This window comes from Garra rufa, chromosome 4, assembly GCF_049309525.1.
Source record: "Garra rufa chromosome 4, GarRuf1.0, whole genome shotgun sequence".
In the NCBI taxonomy this organism is placed as follows: Eukaryota; Metazoa; Chordata; class Actinopteri; order Cypriniformes; family Cyprinidae; genus Garra; species Garra rufa.
Genome location: NC_133364.1, coordinates 37009764 through 37023869, shown reverse-complemented (window position 1 = coordinate 37023869; position 14106 = coordinate 37009764). Strand labels below are relative to the sequence as shown.

The 14106-nt window shown below is 38.8% G+C and overlaps 1 protein-coding gene across 1 annotated transcript in view; it reads right to left on the bottom strand.

Moving 5' to 3' along the window:
* LOC141332916 (polyunsaturated fatty acid 5-lipoxygenase-like) overlaps positions 1-13735 on the bottom strand; it is a 29358-nt gene extending 15623 nt beyond the window's left edge. The window contains exons 1-2 of the mRNA XM_073837877.1: positions 13586-13735; positions 12448-12522 (exon numbers count right to left, since the gene is read on the bottom strand). Of these exons, the coding sequence (XP_073693978.1) occupies positions 12448-12522; positions 13586-13735 (225 nt within the window). The remainder of the gene's footprint in view (positions 1-12447; positions 12523-13585) is intronic.
* Positions 13736-14106: the final 371 nt, after the last annotated feature.

Genomic DNA, 14106 nt, shown 5'->3' with positions numbered 1-14106 from the left:
TTTCAGTCTAGTCCAATGCTGTTTTTGATAATATTGATGTAAATCCATGTCAAGGTTATAGTTACCCGTTGACAGCTGAAACTGCCCAGCGAGCTCTCGCTGGGCAGTTTCAGCTGTCAACGGGTAACTATAACCTTGACATAAGTCCTGGGGTCAGTGATAATATCCTCTGAAACTCTCATGATCTCAGAGTGAGACCGCACCCACTTCAATAATACTCAATGATACTCCAGTTCAAACACAGAGAACATTCAGGTCCGGCCAATCTGACCAGACACCAAAACCAGCAGAGTGACCGTCAAGTTTCCAGTTGGGTTTTCTTTTGAATCCAAGGAAGTGGGGCTGTGAATCCCTGGCCAGTGGCACCTTGCGTCTCCTTACATCCAAAAACAGCGAAGATCGAGCCAATTCCCTTACATCTTTGTCATTGTTAATCAGCATATTCAGAAGATGGGAAATCCGCATGCTGGTATGAATCCATATCACATTTGGTACGTCCAACCCTCCTTCCCATTGGGGATGAAAAATAACATGAGTATGGGAGAGTGGGGATGGTTGCAACATTGCTTATTTCTTCAAGCAGGAATAAGATACAGTGATGATATTCATACTGCACATGCTTTATTGGCCGCTCATACTTCCTACTACGAAATCATTTTCTTGCTAAAAAAAAAAGTATTGTTTTAAAGGTGAGATATTTGGTCATAGTGTCTAAGTTGTTTGTGTGACGCATTGTAAAAACATAACATTTGAATCAGTGCGTTCTTAGCTTCTTTTTTTTTTTTGCCAACAAATACTATTTACAGGTGATACATCAAAGGTCAACAAAATATACATGACAGTAAACATGATTTGTTGATAATAATAATAATAATAATAATAATAATAATAGCAGCAATAATAACATTTTAAGTGGGCTCCTTTATTCAAGAATGAGGGGAGGTTTGAGGATCAAGAAGAGGGCAATTATAATAATAGTATTTAATAATATATAAGATATAGAAATAAAATATTTATTTAAAAAAAATTGTTCTTTATTAGTATTTTCTTAGTATTAATGAAAACAACACAGGAGAGAAAAGAAAAGAAAAGAAAAACAAAAATTGAGTTATTGTAAAGCTGCCCAGGTAATCCCCTGCTCATGTCACCCGGATGGCCATCTAGGAAAGGTGCTGCGGAGGCACAGAGCCCTAAGTCCCATCCCCGTGCCACCACACACATGTCCTGCTTACCCTATTTGATTGTACTTTTTGTATTTATTTATTTATTTTTTATTACTATTTTATTTCTTTATTTTTTTCCTCTTTTTTCTTTCCCCTTTTTATTTGTGATAGATGTATGTATGTCAACTAATGTGTAATCCATTAAAAGAAAAGTGTGACATGCAGGCCACCACGCCCACGTCACACTTACCCTATATGTATGTAAAAATGTTTTTTTTTGTTTGTTTTTTCTTCTTCTCCCTTTTTCCTCCCTTTCCTCTCTCTTCATGTTGTATATGTATGTCAACTAATGTGTGATGCATTAAAAAGCCAGACATGTAGTGCTAATAAGTGGCAAAAAAAAAAAAAAATCCAGGGTAAGCTAAAGGTAAAAGGACCCCGGCCACCCAACACACCCACCTGCAGCCAATCCGAGCCACATAGAACAGGGTCACAGATGACACAGTCAACTGGGGCCCAGAGGCAGGAAAGGAGAAGACAGAGGGGATAGAAGGAAGGGGAAAAAAAAAAAAAAAGCGTTCTTAGCTTCTAATAGGCATACCTAATGTATTGTAATGTACTGTAGGGACACACTGTTGCAAGTTGCAACCGTCCCAATATGCTGTCCCTTACCACAATATTGATTTAAAAAGCTTGCCATAACATTAGGTAATTGTAATTTTATAATGATAATACTAATGAACCCCTTTAACAGTTATGTATCTCTCCTTTTTTAAGTGAATAGGTCAAAAATCTACTTGTTACTTAAGAATGTTTTCCATTTACTATTCTTTTTTTTTACAGCGAATTTACATTATTAAAGACCGTGATTATGCACAAATATAATAAAGAAATTGCAAAATGATATTTAATAATGATTTCATTACATTTTTTTGAATGTTGCAACTTTCCCCTAATGTGAGGACAGTTGCAACATTTCACTTTGACTATTTAAGTGTAAATTTTACGTATATTATAATATGTACACATGTTGCAGCAATATGGGTGAGTAGCTGACACATGTGGCTTTATTGTATTAAAATGTTGACTTTCTAATACAAACAGTCCCTGAGAAACTAAAGGAAATGTAAAAAGTGTTGCAACTGTCCCCACTCTTCCCTGCTGTGTGTGTTAAGTCCAAACCACTAATCTTGCACTAAGCTCACCATTTTGTTAGTTATCACCGTGATGTTGCCCAGGTTACCCGGAAAGAGTCTGCGTATAATGGTCTCATCTCGGGGCGTACTCTGGATACGAGTAGGGTTCCGTTAGGGCCAAAGGGGTCCGAACCCCCAAGTACCCACGGTTCCTTACACAAATCAGCGGAGTTCCTATTGAACAAAGGTTCAGGGATCTGCGGCGACCAGGTCATCCTTCTCCCCTCACCCCTGCCGATTTTGTGGGGGCCTTCTCCGGTTAGCCAGAGATCAGGTCCCTGAGTGCCCACCGGAACCCAGACTCACTTGGATTCCCGCAGAACACCTAAGTACCCTTGCCCAAACCAGCTGGGTCCAAGAACCCAGGGAAACAGGTCCGCCACGAGCTAGTCGTCGCTTACCCATCTGCCCTTGCTGATTTAGCCCGGGATACCCTGGCTCGCATCCTGAGAGCCCCAGACAAGGAGCAGGCACGAACGCATCGCCACCTCCCCCATGACCTGGCGCTCCCCGGAGGAGTCAGGAATACGCAATACGGGGAACCACAGCCCACATCCGGTCGTCCCAGGCCAAGACTAGGCATGAACGCATCGCCACCCCTCCATAGATCGGTGCCCTCGGGACCGGGACCAGGGAAACCCCAGGGCACTCCGATCTACATCCTGAAGCACTGGAAAATGGGAAGGCATGAACACATCCCCCCCCACCCCCCCGATTGACTCAGAAACCCTCTGAAGGAATCACAGAAACACTTTACGGGCCATCCTAGCTTTCCCGTTCACCAATGTAAATGAACGGATCTTTAAGAGTCTAGGTCGAGGTTTGGACTGGCGGGCACGCCCCCGAAGAGGCGTGCCAAGCTTCTACCAGCCCTCCCCTCTGTGGTAAATGCAAAGACCAAACTGACATAATCTTTACCGAGGAATTCCGTTGGCTGCGTAAACCGTAATTACGTCCTTGAAGTAATAGTTGATTTCCTATTTGGGACTCGTATTTCTAATGATGGTTGTTTTTAAGGTTTTTACTCTAAATCCTTTGCTTCTTACCCATAATCCCCTATATGTTTTGTGTTTGTCTCACCCTTGATGAGAAAGCGATCTCTTAACATTGGGTTCTGTTGGTCCTCATTGGTCTTTATATTGATGCATTGATGTCAAATCTACAACAAAAATCGATGACGAAATGACGGTAAAAGTCAATGACACAAGTTGATTTATCGAATCAAAAACTTATGTCAACTCGCAATTTCGACGACGAAAAACAAACATCGAAAACCGAGGTTTGAACTGTAAAGGACAGCCTTGGCTATGTTTGACCATCGAGATCATGGGGTGGAGTCTACGGACTCTGCTGTCAATGTAAAGTTATTTTTTGTTTTATTTATTTTAATATTTTATCCCCTTAGGGTTAGGATAGTGCTAGGGTTAGGATAGTGCTAGGGTTAGGCATAGTTAGGGTTAGGAGTATTTGTAAAAAAAACTTTAGTAAGAAAGATTTAGGTTTAGGATTAGTTGTAAAAAATCATTAGTAAGAAAGATTTAGGTTTAGGATTTAAATTTAGGTTTAGGCTTAGGGTTAAGGCTTGGAGTAGTATAAGTAGTGTTAGGTGAGGTATAGTAAGAATTATGAGTAGTTGTAGAAACCGTTAACAAGATAAAGATTAAACAAGTTATCAAGGTACTAGATAATCTGTTGTATCAAGATTAGTATTACTGTAATTATTTTTTTATCAATGGTTATAATGTTTTGTATAAGTCCTTACTATGATTGAAACCTATATTTGTAATTAGTTTGAAAATTTGACGACCAGTCTGAAATATTTAATACTAAGTTCTGTACTATGAAAGTCGTTGTGCAGAGGTTATGTCAGATTTAGGGTTAAGGATTCCCTGTGGTTTAAGATTGGTAGTCTATGTAGACATATCATAGAATTCATAAATCAATCAATAAATTCGTCAGGGAGGTGTTCAGATCTGGAAATCAGTTGGGTAGTTACCCTTTGTTTTCCTTCGTCCTCATATACACCTTTCCCAGCACTTTTTTTTTAAATAGGTGCAACAGCACTTAAGGAGAAAACTATATACAAAATGTAATATGATTACATTATTTTCCTCCTGCCCGTTCGTTTAGGCCATTAGGGACTTTGGAGTTCAGTCTTTTTATCCACAACCATTCTGCACGACCTCTTTGCTTTTCAGTCCATTTTACATTGTGTTCAAGACCCTGAATGAGCACATTTTCAAGTCCATGTCTATGAAAATGGTCTATTAAAGTCCTGTTCCTTGGATCCACTGTACAGGAGCGAATGCAGTATCTGTGGTGGTGTAGTCTTGTTCTTATGGCGTTCTTTGTTTGTCCTACATATTGTTTTTTACATTTTTTGCATGTAATAACATAAACGCAGTTCATTGTGTTCAGGGAGATATTTGGCAATGAATATGCTACTGTACTTGTTGTCCTATTGGTTTAATTATACGGGGTGTTGTTTTGAACTTTATTTTGTCTTTGTTCGTTGGTAGTCGACTCCTGACTAAACAGTCTTTCAGATTTTTGTTCCGTTTGTAAGCGGATAGAAGAGTTATGTTTTGTCCAGTATGAGTGGAAGCCAAGGTTTGTAGAAAGTTGTTTTTGATTTGTTTGGTTAGAGCCACTTACGTTGGTGTGTAAGTGAAAGTAGTGGGGACTAGTATTTTATTGCTTGGTGTAGGTCTTGTGGTAGTATCTGTTCCGGTTTTACAATGTTATCTGTATATTGGTCGTAATCTTGTTCTTGAATAGAAAAAGAATTTGTTTGGCTTCCTGAAAGTCTGATTCTTGAGTACAAATTCTTGAGAATCTTAGTAACTGAGATCACACTATTTCTCTGAAAGTGTGGTGAGGGTGGTGCCTCCTATAGTGCAGTATTGCATGTGTGTCCGTTTCTTTGAAAAACTTTTAGGTCTATGTGGTGTGTGACAGGAAAATTTGGTCCTTTGAAAACTGTAGTATCCAGGAAGTCAATGGTTTTGTCATTGGTGACTTATTTGATTTTGATTGATTTGTGATGGTTATTTAGGATCTGTAGGAATTCTTCAAATTCTTGTTGTCTGTGATCCCATATCCCCCATATATCATCCAAATGTCTGTATTAGTAATGTGGTAGTCTCGAACACTTGGAAAATGCTGTTTCTTCCCATTGGGCCATATAAATATTTGCATATGCGGGGGCTAACTTCTTCCCTATGGCCGTATCTTTGGTTTGGAGATAATATTCTCCATGGAATTTAAAGTCATTACGAGTAAGGCTGAGTTCCAATAAGTTGAGTAGTGCTTCATTTGGTCGGGAGGGCTCAGGATGTTTGTTGAAAATGTCCCTTACAGGTTGTAATCCCAATGGAGTTTCTATATTCGTGTACAAACTGTCCATGTCCAGGGAGAATAGGAAAGACTGGGGTGGAATTTATTCTTTTTTGACCTTTTCTACAAAGTCGTATGTATCTTTGATATAACTCTTGTGTTTGGTCGATAGGGGATTTAAATAGAAATCTATAAATTCTGCGATCCTGTAGCTCTCGCTCCCACAGTCCGAGACTATGGGGTGGCCTGGAGGCATATTTGGGGTGGGCCATGTATCTCGTGGTTAATGAATTTTAGGTCAAATATAAAAGCGTCTAGATTTTGGGATTTGTTCTCCTGTCAGATAATCCACCTGCTTTTTATGAAGGTATCCGCCTTCCAATAATTTTTGTACTGTTTGCTGGATGCGGGGTATTGAGTCTGTAAAAATGGGTGCTGCCAATTTGGTGTAAAAATCTGTATTTTGTAATTGATGGAAACATTCTTGCACTTATTGGGGTTTGTCCATGACCACTATAGCACTACCCTTATCTGCTGGTTTAATCACGATGTCCTTTCTATGAGAAAGGTCTTCTAGAGCTTCAATTTCCTGTGGTGTTAGATTGGAGGTAAGGGTGGAGGGATGAGCCAATAAAGTTTGGAAATCTGTGACATTTTTGTCAAAAAAAAATCCCAAGTTTCATTAGGTAAGAGTTGTGGTGGTGGCATCCAACTTGATTTTTGGGAAAAAGTTAACGCTTTAGTTTTGACTGTACCGGTTGCAAAAAAGAGGGCCCTTTGAATTTTTGTGTGGAATCTGCTCAGATCCATCAAAAGGTAGTTTTTACCATATGTGACGGAATAAATTCTTCGATTCGACTTTGACTTCGATTCAAAGATAGCGGCAGTGGCGTGGTGTCGTATCTTGGCAGGTGCTGCGACTCCACTTTTTTTTACATCTGGCTGGCCGTTTTCTTTTTCTTTATACACTCTTATCAGAGGCCACTTTATATTTTATTTGCAGAGTTAAATGTTGCAATCACGAAAAACATTTTTATTACTATTTTCTATGGCTGCTCTGCTGGTACGTGCTGTGGTTAGATCTCTACACGTGGATCAGGTGTGCTCTAAGAACCCCAGTAGCTATGTTGCTCAGGCGAAATACTGCTTACATCCAGGTTTTCTCCAGTTACCTACTGGTGCTGGTAGTTTTCATCACAACCTGTTTGGATACTCCGCAATTTATTCATGTGTTTTGGACTACGGACACGTCGTGGCGTGTAAATGCACCGCTAGACAGCAGGGTTTTGTTGCACCATCACGAAGGACTATGGGGTTTTGCTCATTTTATTGTTGCTCTCTGGGGATGTTCAACTAAATCCGGGTCCGACTAACCCAAGAACACAGCCGGACTCTGGCGTTGATCCTCACCTGTGGAAGATTTTGGCAGCGTCTCATGATGAGGTGAGTGCCAGTGGCATTATTTGGCCCGTCAAACAGCGAAGTGTGTCCAAGCAGACTTTATGTAGAATTTTTCAGACTGTAGATCCCGCGAAGGTTCTGTGGGACCCGAATGTGAAACCTAGAGGACTTTTTGGTGGACACTTGAACATCAGGAGCATTGCTTCAAAGAATGAACAGTTGTCTCATTTACTGTCGAATTCAAATTTGGACTTCCTTTGCATATCTGAAACGTGGTTGCATCAATTATCTTCTCCAAGTGTGTTTATGATGCTTGGATATCAGTGTTTTAGATGTGACAGATCCTCGGGAAGGGGAGGGGGAGTGTTAATATATGTGAGAAATAGTATGAAGTGTGAGCGTCTTGTGTTTAACTCTGTCAATGATTTGGAGCTTGTAGGGTTGAAAATAAATGTCGACCCAAATGTCATTTATTATCATATGTGTGTACAGACCCCCCTCTGCAAATGATGTATTTTATAAACAACTTACAGAAATCTTAAAGGAATATAATCATAAAAAAAGGTTATTTCTTTTGGGTGATTTTAATTTGAATTGGAAAGACAAATTTCAGAGAAAAAATTTAAAACTATTGCAGACAAGACTCAGTTAGATTTAATATTTACAAATAAACCTGAAAGGATAATCAAGAGTTATCTGATCATAATTTAACCTTGCTTGCTAGGAAGTTGACCAAAAATAGATTTAGGAATAACGCTGCAACTTCTACTAAAGTCTTCAGTTGTATGCCTAAAGCAAATCTAGCAGAGTTTAATGAGGAAATAGCTAGTTTAGTTAGGCTCTGTTATAAAGGACTCCGGAATAGGGTGGTTCGAGAGCTGAATAGCTAAATCAAATTATCATCTTCACCAATTGAATGAGGCAAGAGGAAGTGGCCAGTTGATCTTGAAAAATGTTAACAGCCTTTTACAGAAGGAGACAATTTCTCCAATTTCTCTATTTTAAGATTAAGGCTACATTTACATTAATCCGGATACATTTGAAAACGGATTTTTCATTTTAAAACGCTCTCTGTCCACACTAGCGTTTCCAAAAAGTTTCTCATCCACACTGAAACGTAGGAAAACAACAAATTCGCCTTACTGCGCATGCGTAAAGCCACCCAATTCTTCTGCCGGGATCATTTATGGAAATATCTCATCATCCACTGATGTGTCTATATCGCGCTCATTCACATTTTATCTGAAAAGCAGTTGTCGACATGTTTTGTAGGACAGCAACTGTGAGTAAATTTTCCGTCATCATTTTAGGACTGGAATTTGGAGAGTGTACAAGGTAAATCTCTTTAGCAGCAGTGTGACAGTGAATAGCACAGGCACAATTACTGGTATATATCTTATCTGTTGGTACAATATGCGTCACATGACTATAAATATGCGTCATCGTTTTCAAAAGCCTCCGTTTTCACAGTCCACACTACAAAGTGAAAACAGCGTTTTCAAATGTATCCACTTTGGCCGGAGTTTTTAGAAATAATCATTTTCTGTGATAAAAACGGGGTTTTCGTGTAAATGAGAGGCCAAACCGCAGGGAAATATCTGCGTCTTCCCTTCGTGTAAACTGGGCCTAAAGTTCAAGGACATTTTATTTTAGATGATTATACTATAGCTACTACTTTATTAATTATTTTATTAATTCTGTTAACAAATTAGGGGATAAATTTGCCAAAAGCCAAAGATATATTTTGCCATCTGAGGTTGATGGACAAAGTTTTAACCTAGCCGTGACTAGTGAAATGCAGGTTAACAAAGTTATCAGTTCACTTCGAAATACTAAATGTACTGTAGGGTTGTTCATCAATTTGATACTAAATTCCTTAAAACTCATAAAGATACTTTAGCTCCTGTTATTTATCATCTGATTAATTTATAATTTAAACAAGGTGTTTATCCTACTGCATGGAAGCGAGCCAGTTTCTCCCATTTTTAAATGTGGGGATTACTCTGAGGTTAGTATTTAGACCTATCAGCTTATTGCCGGTAGTTTCCAAGGTTGCTGAGAAGGTAGTTCTTGAACAACTGACATCTTATCTTAACACAGCTAAGGTTGGTTTACATTGTATGCAATTTTTGTTTTAGAGTAAATCATTCAACTGAAACAACAACTTTACATTTAACAGAGCAAATAAGATCTAGGCTTGATAAAGGTGGAACAGTTGGTGCTATATTTATAGATTTTTGTAAAGCTTTCGACACGGTTAATCATAATGTTCTTCTTTCTAAACTATCTAAATTTCAATTTTCATCTCTGGCTTTAGCATGGATTTCCTCATATTTAGCAAATAGACAGCAATGTGTAAAACTTAAAGGGGTTCATTCTAAAAACTTAAAACTGTACAATTGGCGTACCTCAAGGATCAATACCAAGCCCTTTATTATTTAGTTTGTACATTAATGATCACCCGCAGCAGTGTGAAGGGATACAATTGCAAATGTATGCTGATGATACTGTTATTTTTACACATGCAAGAAATGTAGAGTTAGTAGCTGAGAAGTTAAATAATGCTAAAGGATTACACAATGGTCAGAGCAATCGCGTCTCACCCTGAACACTGGTAAAACAAAAGGGGTGTTTTTCTCTAAAACTAACATTTGTTCCAATGCAGATATTTTTTATAAAAGGTGAAAAGATTGAAATTGTTATTGAGTTTAATTACCTTGGTTTAACACTGGACCCAAATCTTAGTTTAAAAAAAACATGTAAAGAAAATGGTGAGGACTATAAAATACAATGTGGTAAATTTTAAACAAATTAGACAATGTCTTCCCACTGATGAAGCTAAGATGTTCATGCATGCTACAATCTTTTCTCATTTCTCATATTGTCTGACATGCTGGGGTCAAGCAGGTGAAACTGTTATTAAACCTTTAAAATCTCTTTACAAACAGACTTTAAAAATTTTAGATAAAAAGCCTAGCCAACATCATCATTGTAGGGTTTTGGAGAAATACAACTTCTTGAGTTTTGTTAACTTTAGACTTTTTTTTTAAATTTGTGTATGGTGTATAAAATTCTAAATGGTCTGGCCCCCTCCATACTAAGTGATTTTGTGCATTTTCGTTCTGCACACTTTGTAAGATCTACTAGATCATCTATTAGTGATTGTGTTGTTCCTTTTCGTCACTCTGCCTTTGGATTATCATCTTTCTCTGTGAAAGCTATTACTCATTGGAATACTCTACCAGAAGACACAAGGATGTGCACATCAATTGATATTTTTAAACTTAAACTGAAATCTTATTTAAAATCAACTCAACTCTGTAAACACTGACATGGTCATTTTAACGGAATGTCATTTTTATTGATCTTTGTGGCCCTGATAGAAGATGTATAAGTATTAATGTATTGTATGTGTGTGGTTGTCTTATGTTGTTTGCCCATGTTTACCTGCCAGGGGACTGCGAATGAAAATTAGCCATCGGCTAAATTCAGTACAATGCATGAAATGGAAACATTTATGTTAAAATTGTACATGGTCCCTTTTGAAATAAAGCTAAGAGGTGCTTATGTAGACGCCATTGTTATTTTACATATTCGCAACAAATTACTAACTTTCTGCTTGTTCTCTCTCTTCTTTGTTAACTTTCAATGCTGGTTATTTCAAAGACTGACTTGTTGCACACCAGTCTGTTGTTGTAGGGACTTTCCACACCCCGAAACGTGACGCTGAACGAAACAAACTGTGATTGGTTGTTTGACATGTCGGTTAAGGCCTTATGGGCGAGCCTTGGCCAATGAAAGCTGCCATGGATTCCAGACCTTCAGCCGTCAATAATGAACTTGCGCATGCCTGATATGTAATACTCATCTATGTCAGAGTCGTACATTAGGCACGCATGAGTCCACTATTGATTCTCGGGGCTCTGATTCCTATCGTATTTTTGCGTGAAATATTAATACATTTGCCTAGTTGTCCAAATTAATGTCCTGTGAGTATTTTATAATGGATGTTTACCGATAAAGGAGGATTTAGTGAGGCTTTAACAGATTTAGAATATATTTGCTGTATGTCTAATTTGTATGTTTATTTTTTTAATGGATACAAACATCAATTGAATCAAGTTTAAAGGGGCCTTTTTAGTAAGTGGTCTTTTGGCATCTCCCTGTTGTCCTTTTTGGTTTTCCAGGTTCACTTATTTAAGAAAAAGTACTCTGAAGTTCTAAACAATGTATGAAGTAAAGAATTCAGGAGCTTTAAATCTGTATATGTATATATGTATGATTTATTTTTTAAGTTAGGATTGAGCAGAGGCTTTCTTTTAAGGTTATAAAGTATAGCTTTAATTTAAAGTTTGTTTGAATTTTGATGGTTTTTTTATAACATGAAGTAGAAGAATATTTAGGCAAAACAAATGTTTAGGTTAATAACAAATGTTTAAATATAAACACTTTTTTTCTTTATTGCGGAAGTACAGTCAGGCATGGGGGGCCTTGAAAAATTGACCAGAGAGAGGCCCCAAAGTAAAAAAGGTTGGGAACCCCTGTTTTAAATAGTTGGACATAGTTTATATGGATTCACTGTAGAATGTTGTAACACACACATTAATAATATGCCAGAAACCAAAATATGGTGATGTTAGTTAATTACAGAAGAGTTTGTAGACATTTGTGACGTAACTCAAAATCTCCTGTTTGCACACTCTTTATTCGTTTTAGATTGTTGTTGAGATTTTGTAATACATTCTACTAAAGTGAACCTGTGAACCATTTTTCTGCATAGAATTTGTTCCTCTTTTCTTGTCTTAGTTCCTGTTTGCCTTGGTTGACCTCGGCTGTGTCCAAACTCCCCCACACCCCCCAGTCCCCCCTTCCCATATCCTTAACCCTCTAGTATTGTTTGGTCATTTTAGACTCCCAAAAATAGTTTTGCACTCATCCCTGACTTTTATGGAAGTCGCTACCCTGATAGCACTCATCCCTGATAGCACATGTACATCTCAGAGACGTCTATTTGACATCTGCATTATAGCACACATATGTCTGCAAGATGTCTGTTAAAGATCTCTTGATCTGGAAAGCATCTGCTGTATGCAAACATCTGGCAGACGTCTGTAAGATGTCAGTTTTACATTCATTCTAAATCATAAACATCCTAAAGACATCTAATAGACATCTATTTGACATCTGATAGGAAACATCCAATAGACGTATTGCAGATGAGCAAACTATGTTTTGCAGATGTTAATACAGACGTCAAATAGACATCTCTGAGATGTACGTGTGCTATCAGGGGCATGCTCATCTGCACTATTGGACGTTTTCTATCAGATGTCAAATCAGATGTTTGTCACCGGGGGCGGACTGAATCGAATGACCAGCCGCCCCTGTCTTGAACACCACCACCGCGAGGAGCCGACACCACAGGCCTGCAACAGATGGACAAAACAGACAGGAGAAAATTTCCAAAGGAATAACAGTCTTTATTGAACACAATTTATCAATGAACTCAGACGTAATGGACTTCAACGTCTTCTTTCCATTACAGATACCTTCATCAGTGCACAGTAATTGAACAGTAATCCAACAGCTTACTTCACCAGCGATGCTGCATACTCCAGGACTCAGACAGTAAGTAGGGAGGTAAGGTTCCTTTTCAGTACAGGATACTTTCGTTGGTGCACAATAGGGAGGCAGTGGTTGACGAGCTTACTTCACCGGCAATGCTGCATACCTCCAGACTCAAGCAGTAAGTAGGAAGGCAAGGATTCCTCTCAGTACAGGATACTTCCATCAGTGCACAATAGGAAGACAGTAGTTTAAAAGCTTACTTCACCAGCAATGCTGCATACTTCCAGGACTCAAACGGTGAAGAGGTTGATAATATTTCTTCCAGCGTAGCTGTGCACTCACAGGGCTCAGGCAGAGAAGAGGTTAATTATATTTCATCAGTATTGCTGTACACTCACAGGGCTCAGGCAGTGAAGAGGTTGATCATATCTTTCCACAAACGTGCAAGCAGGGGTTGGGCCACTTCTCAGCGAAGACACACCACACTCGTGTTCACTTCAAATCCACAGCAATGTGTCCATATATATCAATGAGACAAAAGCACTGTAATCCACTCACACAATAGGGCTGATCAGAGCCTCAATCCATCCGTTCCACTCACGTCGGGGATATTCAGTTCTCGATTCCTCTTCAGCACACTCTGAAACACATAACTTCCCCACCAGTAAGATCTACATGTGCTGTATCCTCTTCAACTTTCTAAATGTTGGAAAGATGGAATCCATTCACTTAACTTTCTCTCTCTCTTCCCAGCCGAGATCCAATCGATAAATTCATCCAGTAGACGTCAATGGGCGACTTCCGCGCCCAGCAAATTTCCACAAACGAACTCGTGTCTGGAACTGCCCTGGCACAACCAACTTCTCTCCCAGAAGCTTCTCTGAATGGTCCTTTTATGTCTGTCTCATGAAGCACACCCACCTGCCGTGTGTTAGCGCTAATCAGGCCGGCCAATGTTTCTGCCACACCGGGAGTCAGAGTGAGATGTGTCGCACCCAAATCGTTCCCTCTGGAAACTCGTACCTCGTCCAAAGGGTTCCACTCACTGAGCGTTTTTGTCACCCGTGACATGTTCATTGTCTTTTGGACTTTAGTATGATACAATAAAAATGTAAATGTAGCCAATAACCTCAAACTTCTGGAGAAAACTGTAATGAGTTCCTTCACGGCTTGTTGCTCCCGACCTGCAAACTTAAGATTCACCCAGAGTGTGAATTAGAGTGAATCAGACAAGACTCATCTCAGGATGGACTTAGAAATCTCATCAGAGCCGCAGATAAAAAAAATAACTGCAGATCAGAGTAATGGGAGGACCTACATGAATGGCTGAACTTTTTGAAAAGCGCAAGAAAATTTTCTGAAAAGGACAAAAACAGTTTGTTAGAAAACGTTCATATTTTAAAATTAGTTTAATGTCATTTTATTTTATGTTATAGTGTATC